Raw genomic sequence first — 11,327 nt, 5'->3', positions numbered from 1 at the left:
AACCATCTGTAACAAGATCTGACGTCCTCTTCTGGAGTGTCTGAAGACAGCTACAGTGTACTTACATATAATAAATAAATAAATCTTAAAAAAAAAATCACCTCTTTTTGAATTTTCTTTAAAGTCCTTTGTAGGCTATAGCATTTCATTTAGAAATAATTGTACACAATCATCCATGGTAATAGTGTGGTTATTATATAAAGTAATAACTACAATAACTCTTGGTTGTGTGCTCTCGAACACAGGTCCACGGAGTACCTCATTAAAGTCCTGCAAGGCAGCTCTGATTGTTACCCCCATGAACATAGTGCCTGAGGACACACAGCAGCTAGCTGAACTGCCTATTTTTAGGGTCCTGTGGGCCAACAGTGGAATCAGAGCTGTACTCGTCTGATAGTGTCCAGACATTTGCTCACTTTCCAAAGATGTCTAAAAGAAGGGTCAACTCTTAGGGAAATTTTCAAAAAAGAGTAGATGCCTTGGGAGAAGGCAGCATTTGTGGAACTGATTTTCAGCTTCCCAGGTGAACTTTGATGAGGGAGGTCACTCCTTGCTGGACCCTGAACACTGAACACATACCAACAGCCCACTGGTAGCCTTGTCTTGGAGGCAGCCTTAGGTGTCTTGATGTGTCCTGGGTCACAGCTGAGGCATAACCTCTGTCTCTGTCCCCAGAGGCCTGGCACCATGGACTCGGTGCTGTCCAGCAGAGAGTCCTGTGGAAAACGTCCCAACAGTGCGATGGCCTTTCCAAGGTGAGTGTCTTGCTCTATGGGTTAGTCCTGGCACCACCTCTCCTTGCTTATTGGGCTGTATTTGTTCCCCAAACTAATTTCTGCTCTTCTCTCCCCCTTTCTGCCTCCATCTCTGCTTCTCTCACTCCTTTCCATCTCCCCACCTTTACCATCTCTGTATAAGCATCAACCGGGAGTTTATTTCATATATTTTCTATGGTTAAGTTTTAGAAAGATGAACCCAAAAGATTCTGACCCTACATGTCGCTCATCTTAGTTCCTGCACTATTATTAAAACTATCACTTGCCAGGTTTCCTCTATGTTCTTTTCTTTTTTTAAAAAAAAGATTTTATTTATTTATTATATGTAAATACACTGTAGCTGTCTTCAGACACTCCAGAAGAGGGCGTCAGATCTTGTTAAGGATGGTTATGAGCCACCATGTGGTTGCATGGGATTTGAACTCTGCACCTTTGGAAGAGCAGTCAGGTGCTCTTATCCACTGAGCCATCTCACCAGTTTCCTCTATTTTCTTCCACTTCCTCCACTCTTGCCTCTTTTTCTTTCAGCTCCCAGCAAGCGTCCTTTCTAAGCACTGACTATTATGACCAAGCACACTGTATCCTCAAGAGGATGGTTGATGTTCTTGGGAGCGGCCGATGGCAGTGATAATTGTAACAATAGCAATAGTAGCTGCTCTTCGGAACAGATGTTCAACAGCTAGGAACTTTCTCAGTAGTATTACAGTCAGTCTTCATTATAATTTATAATACACACTTTGCAATTTCCCCTATTTTATAGAGCTATAAATTAGTTTAATTCTTTTCTATTTTAAGCAAATGAAATAAAATAGTGTTAGAAAGAAGACAGAAAGAAGAGCCCTGGAGGCTCGCGTTTTGTTTCCTGTTTGGCTCTTACCCACACACTGTCACTGTGTGTTCTGACACTATTTATTTATTTATTTATTTATTTGTTTGTTTGTTTGTTTTGAGGCAGGGTTTTACTGTGTAGCCCTAACTGGCCTAGAACTCACTTTGTAGACCAGGCAGGCCTGGAACTTAGAGATCTCCAACCACCTCTGCCTCCTGAGTACTGGGGTTAAAGGCGTGTACTGCCGCTGCCCAGTGTGCTCTAACCTTATTAACCTTTTAAATATATTTATTATTATTATTATTTATTTATTTATTTATTTATTTATTATATGTAAGTACACTGTAGCTGTCTTCAGACACTCCAGAAGAGGGCGTCAGATCTTGTTACGGATGGTTATGAGCCACCATGTGGTTGCTGGGATTTGAACTCCGGACCTTCGGAAGAGCAGTTGGGTGCTCTTACCCACTGAGCCATCTCACCAGCCCCTATTTTTATTATTTTTAATTGCATGTGTTTAATGCACATGAGTGCGGGTGCCCTTGGAGGTCAGAGGTGTGTGTCAGGTTCTCCAGGGGTTGGAGTTACATATGGTTGGGAGCTGCCCGATGTGGGTGCTGGGAATTGAACTTGGGTCCTCTGGAAGAGCAGTGTGAGATCTTAGCCACCGAGTCACCTCTCTAGCCCTGTGGTCCTAACCTCAATTGCCCTGCCATTGACTGGCATTCAGGTCAGGTGAAGGAAACTTGGGTAGTAACAGCCACCTTCATAGAGTAATGTTTTTCTCAAATATTTTATGAATCTGATCTCCTACTGTGTTTAGGTTTGGAACAACCTCCCCTCCCCCACAGGAAAGCTGGTTGACACATACTCAGATGAATCAGAGTGAACTCAGAGATCAGTTCGTCAACCTTTGTATCTAGTCGCTGAAATGCCCACAGAGCTGGTGAATGTCCAGGCTAGAAAGAAATGGCTACTTTGCTCCTTAAAAATAAACCAATGGATTCAAAATCATTTTGATTTCATGGTTTGGGAAGATACATGTATCTGTCCTCTGTTTTTTATTGGTTAATTAGTTTGTTTATTTATCCATGTGTGGACATGGTCATGCCACTGTGCAATGTATGCAGGCCAGAGGACAGCTTACAGGAGTTGGTTCTTTTCATCCCCCATGTGAACTCCAAAAATTAAACTTGCCCAGGTTCATCAGGCCTGGAGGCAAGTGCTTTTACCTATTGAGCTATCTTACGTGAACCTTTTTTTGGTAGTTTTTTGATTGAAGCATTCTAAGGGGTGGTTAAAGAACTCTATATGAGCGGATGGAAATGGGTGTGAAGAGTCAAATACTCGAAGCAAATGGTAGTTTATTTCTGTGAAGTTTGGCCCTTGAATTTACTTAAAGGCACACAGTGCCACTCCAGTGGGAGTGCTCTGAACTCATCCCTGAGACCAAAGAAACCCTTCAGCTGCATACACCAACTGGACACCACTTCCCAACTCATCCCTTTGCAGGTCCTTCTTTTTTTTTAACGTAGGGAGCAGATGGGGAAATTGAAGGAGGAAGAAGAAGGAGAGAAGTGCTTATTGCAGGGTACAATAACTAGGCAATGATTTTGTGACTTTAAGCTAATGGGCATCTCTCACAGATGTAAAACGGACAGAAAAACTCAAACTGAAACCGAAGGGGGGGGGGAAACCTAAATTGAAGTGTTCAAGCAATTTCTTTATATCAAGCTCTTTTTAGGACCCATAGTACAAGGGTATATGGTCTTGGCAGACTCGCAGATTTGGCCTCAAAGAGAGTTCATGCTACATGGTTAGCAAGGTGCATATTTTACCCCCTTGAAGGAAGTATGCTTGTTGAGAAATCAGAGAGGTGGTGGGTTGCTTTCCAGAACTGAGAGTTCATACAGTCATCGGTTCAGGACCAGAGCAGAAGACAAACATCTTGATTCATTCTTAGGATTGAGCACAAAGAGACGGAGAACAAAATACCCGCAGAGGTTTTTGGAGAGGAAGGTGGAGAGAACAGACCAAGGAAGATCAAGTTGAAAGACCAGCCAGACAAAGAAGAAGGAGCCAGGGGTAGGCCAATGGTTTGTGGGCATAGGCTATTATTCTTGACTCTTATGCGCTACGTGGTATTACTTAGTAACTTATATGTAAATATAAGTAAATAAATATCAAAGTAAATAAGGTTAATAATGTATTAGTTACTTTCCTGGTTATGAAAAAAGTATCTGTCAAGAAGCAGCTTAAGAAAGGACAGGTCTATTCTGGCCTATGGTTGGGTTCCAGGGGTTAAGCATGGCAGGGTGGGAGGCCAGCGGGTCACATTGTGTCTGGAGCCAGGAAAGAGAGACTGATCAGGAAGTAGAGCCCACCTGTAAAACCTCAAGGCTCACCTTCAGTGATTCTCCACCTGCCCCCAGCAATGTCCTATCTTCTTAAAGGCTCCTTCTTAACCTTCTCAAATGGGGCCACCCACTGGGGACCGAGGGTTCAAAGACACGAGTCTATGCGGAACATTTCACATTCAAACCACAACTTTTACAATAACCATCAGTAATAATATCAATTTCTTATACCCACATTTTATTCCTGGAACTCTGTACCTTGCTTTAACCCCGTGACTCTCAGCCTCTTACACCACTACCTGTTTGGTGGCTGGATCTCTGTTGCTTGACCAGGTCGTGATAAATAGCATAAAGGCATGAGGTGAACTCTAGGGCACACTCAGCCTGAAGGCAGGAGATATTTAAAGGAAGAGCATGTCTTACATGAAACTATTCCTTGGTAAAAACCTTCAGAAGATATGTGTGTATTTAGCTACTATTTAGCTGTTTGAGAAGTGAATAGAATGCCTCTTGCTATTTGCATTTGTTATTTATTTTAGAGATCTCATCACCCAAGAAACACCGTGAGAGACAATCTATCTCTCCTGCTAAAGTGACAAGCGTCAGCTTGCTGGACAAGTTTGAGCGAAGTGGGAACGGTGGGAAGACCACGGCCTGCGAAAAGTAATTCAGTGACTTTTTTTTTCCTCTTGCATCTTACTCAACATAATTTTGAAGTCTTGGATGACCCAGGGAATCTTAATAATTCCTCTGTTCCTTATTAATTGTTATTGAGAACATTCTATGCGAGACACGATGGAGATTCTGGAGGTGACCAGGACTGATAATCTAAAGGAAAATCCAGACACATGTGACAGATGATACATTGTGGGTAAGGGGAATAAATGTTATTTAGTTGAGGTAGAAATAGCACAGGGAGCACTCAGTCTGCCTGCTATCTTTCAAAAATGACTCTCAACTTTATAGGCACCCGGCAGTGGTGGCACACGCCTTTAATCCCACCATTTGGGAGGCAGAGGCAGGTGGATTTCTGAGTTCAAGGCCAGCCTGGTCTACAGAGTGAGTTCCAGGACAGCCAGGGCTCTACAGAGAAACCCTGTCTCGAACTCCCCCCTACCCCCTTCCCCCACAAAGCCCTCCAAACCCCCAAACAAACCCCTATAGGCATTGTTGATTTCTGGATGCTTAGGCATCATATGACAGGTTTATACTGATATTAAGAGGAATGTAAGTTTGTCACATGAGCCTGGCAGTCGGTTCACCCGTGTCTCTGACTTACCTCCTGTTTGCTGCCTTTCTCATACCTTCTATAATGACTCTTCTGGCAAGGTCTCTGTCTTTTGGGTACGGTTAGTCTTTTTACTGCTTAAATAGATTAGTATCACATTGCTGATTTTTGGTTCTTAGTTAGGTTTTGCTCAACATTTAATTGAGGTTTCTATATTTTCTTCTGTTAGGTATCCCAAAGAGATGTATAAGCTATTTTTTCTTGTAGTTTTAAAGAGTTACCTGTCTTAGTGTTTGTATTTCTCGCTCCTCACAGGAGTTGTGATTTTCTGGAAAAATTCATGGCCATTGTCATTTCCTTTGCTTCATAGTTTGGCTCCTGCGGAATATACACTGGAGCTTCTACATCTGGTTTCTGTTTCTCTGTTTTTAAAATACATATTCCTTTTTTTCTTAAACCTTTGTGCTGCTTTTAAAGTAGGACTCTCAGTTTCATTTAGAATATAAGTATAGGTTGTCTGTGTTTTATATATCGTATATATTTACTAATGAAGAGGATGCATTTCTTTGTTTTCATTAGAGGACCGCTTTTAGGAGTTGGTTCTCTCCCACCATGTTGTTGGCCCTTTGGTCTCTCTTTTAATTACTTTCCATGCCTTTCTAGTTTATCCCCCCTCCCCCCCCCCAGTACAGGTTTAACAGTAGGTTTATCTCCTGTGCCTCCGTCACTTCCTTGGTGCTGAGGTACTGAATTACCTCACTTGTTGGGGTGCTGGCAGAGACTCTCTTGGTTCTCACATGCTTAGAATGCTTGGCCATTTTGCTTTCAGAGTTTGCTGTGTGGAAGTATTTCCCCATGTGCTCTTCTCTGTTACATTGTTAGCATAACATTCAAGTTGTACAGTTAAAACACTGACGCATACTTATAATATTTAAAGCCATTTTCCTGAGGAATACTAGGAACCATTCCCATATCCTGTGTGACCTCAGTTCTTGGGTTCTGACAAGGGGGTGGAGCCTGTGTGATGTAAGAGGAAGAGACTGTGATGAAGGGATTAGGATGGTGGTAGGAAGCACTCTGTAGGATTGAGAGGAAGTAATGCTCCATATCCTATTAGAAAATTCAGCCATCTGCACCTATAGCACATCTAGACAACATATCTACAATGCAGCCAATCCTTATGACCTCTGCTGCTACCACACTGGTCCACACCAGTGTTGCAATAAATCTCCAACCCAAATATGCCCCGGCAATGAAAACAACTCAATATGAATACATGCTGTGCACTTAGATTGAGCAGATCTACCACTACACTACCATCTTCCACATCTATGAGACCCCCTTAGAACTTGTGGTTTCTCCAGGCCATGTGCTTCTGCTCTGCTTTTCTTCCTCCTCCTCTGCATCCTCTCCCTCTTCCATTTTCTCCTCCTCTCTCCCCACCTTCTGCTCCACCTTCCCTTTTATTTGCCCAATCATCAGCTCTTGTTTATTTTACAAATTAAGGTGGGAAGCAGGTTTACTGGAGATCACCTGAGTTCTGACTCACTCCTTGTTCACAGCCCCTCACAGTAGAACAGAATTAACATCCAATGTAATTAGCCCCTGGGGCTATCCACATCACACCAGTACTTTTCTTCTGAGTTGTTAGAATGATTTCTGTTTTTATTTGGTTGTTTTTTTGGTTTTTTGAGACAGGGTTTCTCTGTAAAGCCCCAGCTGTCCTGGAACTCACTCTGTAGACCAGGCTGGCCTCGAACTCAGAAATCCGCCTGCCTCTGCCTCCCGAGTGCTGGGATTAAAGGCGTGTGCTACCACGCCTGGCTATTCTATCATTCTTTGCCATTATCCCTATATTACTTTTCTTGTTGCTGTAATTCAATGTCTGATGAAGGCAGCTTAAGAAAGAGAGGTCTCATTTTGGGTCACAATTCAAGGGGGGGTGTGGTGGTGTGTGCATCACGGCACAGAAGCTTTGAACAGCTGTCACGGTCAGAAAGCAGAGAGAAATGGATGCAGATGCTCAGCTTGCTTTGTTATTTTCATTCATCCTGGCCATAGAATGGTATCTCTGGGACCAGGGTCGGTCTTACCACCTAGGCTAATGCATTCCAGAAATGCTCTCACAAACCTACTTAGATTATCCTAGATGCTGTCAAGTTGTTATTTAACCAGCACAGTATCCATTTATTTTTTTTTCTCAGTGCTTCAGCCAAAATAATCCCGTGTAAGACAGATGATGGCATCTACTACCCTAACCTTCCAGGCTCCCCTACTCTCCTGAAGAGATATAGTCCTCTTTGCAGTAAGAGGCCTGCCTAGTCTCTGTCTTGACTTCTCTCATGCTGCTCATCCTTTACTTGTCTCGCTCCAGCAATACAGATCCAAGAATGTCCCTACCCAATGTTCCCAAGGACTTTGCTCCCATTTGCTCTCCTGAAATGTCTTTCCTGTTGGGAGTCCATATTGTTCATCCCACTTTCTTCTGGCATTTATGCCAATGTTTTCTTGGTAGGAACGTTCCTGGGAATTTGATTTGTGATTTAGCACTTCCTTTCTTCAGTGCACAGCCTTTATTATCAGCATGGAGTATATATACTTACATTATTACCAGCTGGCTATCCCCATCAGGGTTCAAGTCCTCGAGGACAGGGAATTGTGTGTGCCTGAGTTTTGTTTGCATTGCATTTCCTGCACCTAGAAGAATCACATGGCAAGCGGGCATTGACTTTTTTTGTTTTTTTGCGTGTGTGTGAAATGAATGAATTTACCCCCATTACACAGAAGTTGTAACTGAGGATTTCCATGATGACATAGCTTCTTGACATCACCTACCTTACAAACTACAAAATGAATTCAAACCCAATTCTGACATGAAGTACAGATTCTTAACTTGGATGCATGCAGCTATTCTGAAAGGAGCCACTGAGCTACTTTTTCTGTATCTTTTTTTAAATGACAAGATCTCTCTGTATATAACTCTGGTTGTCCGACTGTAGTTATGTAGATCAGACTGGCCTTGAATTCACAGAGATCTATCTCTATAGATCTGCCTCTGCCTCAGGAGCTACCAGGCCTTTTTTTCTTTATCTTATGTTTACACTTGTCTCTAAAATTGTCACTGTCCTGGGGCTGGACATAAGTCCTTGGTTAAGAACACTTACTGTTCTTCTAGAGGTCCTAAGTTTGGTTCCTAACACTCATGTCAAATGACACACAACCATCTGTAACTCCAATTCCACCAGATCCAACATTCAGTTCTAGCTTTTGTGCACCCCCTTACCCCCCTCAGGCACATTACAAGTTCACATAATTAAAAGAATCTTTAAAGTGACCATTGTCCTAGAGGTCAGATTGTATTAAACATTAATTTGTGTCCCATTGTCTTTGAAGCTTGTCATCTCCAGGTTGTCAGAGAAATGACAACGAGAGGCCCAGAACATCTCCTGCCCCAGCTTGCCAGGATCATAATAAGGCAGGACAGGTACAGTGCGTTCAGCTGGATAAAGCCCACTCAGGCTCCTTCTCTGATTCTGTCTCTCTAAGAGAATTCTGGGAATCATTCCTTCTTAATATAATCTATAGTCATACTCAAATGTCTGAACTGAGATTTGCCTGTAGTCAAGATCTACCTAAGAGAAAGGGACTAAGAAATCCTTTCTAATTTTTAGCTCCTCTGAGAGTTCATTAAATCCTTTTATTGATGAGATTTATGCTGTAAAACTTCTTTTGCTAACTGCATACTAGATACTATAATTCACCACTATCGTCTTCTCTGAAACATGTTTCTTGACAAATTCAGTCTTTGGAGAGCTTTGTGAAGGGAATAGAGTAAATGAATACAAAAAGAGGAAAATGTACAAAGTTAATTTGTCCTGAAATTTGGAACTGCAGGAAATGTGCTATGTGTGTTTGCAACGAGCACAACGGAATTTCCCATTGTACTATGGAGATGAGAGGAGGAGGAGAGAGATTGAAGATGAGCGACTCATGCAACAGTACCAAATCCTGAAAGATCAGGAGGCTTTCTTCAAGAACCAGGTAGCCTAACACTGCAGCTCAAGAGGGCTTGACATGGGTTAGCACGACACCATTTTTAGACTCAACTAAACATATTCTTCACATCTTTGCACTGTAACACATTTAATCATTTGTATGTTACTGGGCTAAAACTTAGCTGGTGTGTTGGTTGGTTTTATGTCAACTTGATCTATACTCGAGTCATTTGGGAAGAGCGACTTTCAGTTGAGAAGATGCCTCTATTCGATTTGCCTGCAGGCGAGTCTCCACAGCATGATTAGTGATTGATGTGAGAAGGTCCCACAAACTGATGGGCAGGACCACCCCTGGGCTGGTGGTCCTGAGTTAGATAAGGCAGACTAGGCAAGCCACGGAGAGCAAGCCAGTAAGCAGTGTTCCTCCATGGCCCCTGCTTCAATTCCGTACTGCCTTCAGTTTCTGCCCTGACCTCCCTCAGTGATGGCGTATGACTTCAGAGTTGAACCAAACTGATTTCCTCCCAAGTTGGTCATCATGCTTTATCACAAATAGACACCCTCACCTACGAGAGGCAGTGTCCAAATTTTCACTGGTGAATGGCTCAGTATTTGATCATTGGCATACATCGTGGATCTTCCCCCTCAGCCCACAGGGCTGAGTTTTATAGTTGAAATGAGCCAGGCATGGTTGTGCATGTCTTTAATCTCAGGAGGCAGAGGCAGACAGATCTCTGTGCATTAGAGGCTAGTTTGGCCTACATAGTGAGTTCCAGGCTAGCCAGAGCTGCATGTATAGTAATACTTTGTCTCAACAATGAACGTGAAAATGATGGATGTATTCTGCTGCCTTTGATTTCTGATAAAATATAAATCTGGTCTAACCTTATACATTTTAAAGTCATGGCCTATCTCCAAAGGGAGGGAGCACAGAAGGGCACCTTAACACTTCCTCTATGCAGATTTCTCTGGTCTCTGATAATGGTGCTGCTAGTGTGTTCTGTCTGCATTTGTGGTAAAACTCTTCCATTCCATGTTAGTACTGTTACAGTGATGGTATCTAGAATCCAAGAATGGGGAATAATAATAATAATAAAAAAATCTCACTTACCTCATGTCTACAAGTCTTTAAAGACATCAGAGACTGCCATTGTGGACAAACAGGTTTCTGTGTCACTTAGAATATATGACATAGGATTGAAAGAATGGAACACATCAATGGTACAGAATTAGTTACTATAGAATGAGATTATTTTGTGATAAGGTTTCACTATGTAGTCCTGGCTCTTCTGGAGTTCACTCTGTTGACTAGACTGGCCTCAAGCTCCCAAAGATCTACCTTTCTCTGCCTCTCAAGTTCTGGGATTAAAGGTGTGCACCACCAATGCCTGCCAGAACGAAGGGTTCTGAAGATCGTATTTTATGACTAAGGCAGGGACAACCCGTTTTGTCATAGGTGAAGAGCATGGCCGCTAGGGAGCAGAACCAGAAGAACGCTGCTTATAACCTCGGAGTGGCTGAAGCTATCAGGAGTCACAAGAACGAGAAGCCCGAATTTTATGTGAGTCTCTCTAAAATGTCTATTGATTGCATATAAGCGAAACTAAAAAAAGGAGATTTTTGTACATTTTCTGCCAAACTGTTTTCCATCAAAATTTTTATTTTATAAGTAATGCCTTTTTCTCAGACAATTGTATCTTTATAAATCTTTATTTTTTTAAAAAGATTGTTATTTGTATATGTAGTTCTCTATGTGTAATAGAGCAACTTTGCATAATCCTCAGAAGTTTCTGTAATTTCTCTTGGGGGAATCTTTCTGTCTCTGGCTGGTTGCCATTTTCCTGTTCAGAAGCTGGGCCATGGGACGCTCTGCTGTGTAATGCTTGCTCTCAGGGTTCTGCTAGATGTGTTGGGGTAAAATTAAGGCAACAGTTATTTCTCTCTTTGAATTTCATTAAAGTTGTTTTTTTTTTTTTTTTTTTTTTTTTATTTTATCCATGTAATGATTTCTCTTACCTTAACTCTACCCAACCTCCCCTCCTCCCTAGAAACAACATTCATTAGACACTGAATGCTTCTTATATACAGGAGTTGTGGCAAGAATTTCACATATAATTATAATAAGGCACTTTTTTTTTTTTT

The 11,327-nt window shown here is 42.0% G+C and overlaps 1 protein-coding gene across 2 annotated transcripts in view; it reads left to right on the top strand.

Moving 5' to 3' along the window:
* The window catches only part of Ccdc81 (coiled-coil domain containing 81), a 41,766-nt gene that overhangs the window by 15,069 nt on the left and 15,370 nt on the right, over window positions 1–11,327 (top strand). For both annotated transcript variants that reach the window (XM_021212362.1, XM_021212371.1), the window contains 6 exons: window positions 676–755; window positions 3,569–3,690; window positions 4,502–4,625; window positions 8,584–8,674; window positions 9,085–9,231; window positions 10,642–10,746. In XM_021212362.1, the coding sequence (XP_021068021.1) occupies window positions 676–755; window positions 3,569–3,690; window positions 4,502–4,625; window positions 8,584–8,674; window positions 9,085–9,231; window positions 10,642–10,746 (669 nt within the window). The remainder of the gene's footprint in view (window positions 1–675; window positions 756–3,568; window positions 3,691–4,501; window positions 4,626–8,583; window positions 8,675–9,084; window positions 9,232–10,641; window positions 10,747–11,327) is intronic.

The sequence above is a fragment of the Mus pahari genome, chromosome 1, assembly GCF_900095145.1.
Source record: "Mus pahari chromosome 1, PAHARI_EIJ_v1.1, whole genome shotgun sequence".
In the NCBI taxonomy this organism is placed as follows: domain Eukaryota; kingdom Metazoa; phylum Chordata; class Mammalia; order Rodentia; family Muridae; genus Mus; species Mus pahari.
Note: the sequence above shows the minus strand (reverse complement) of the source record. Positions and strands in the feature narration are given on the sequence as shown.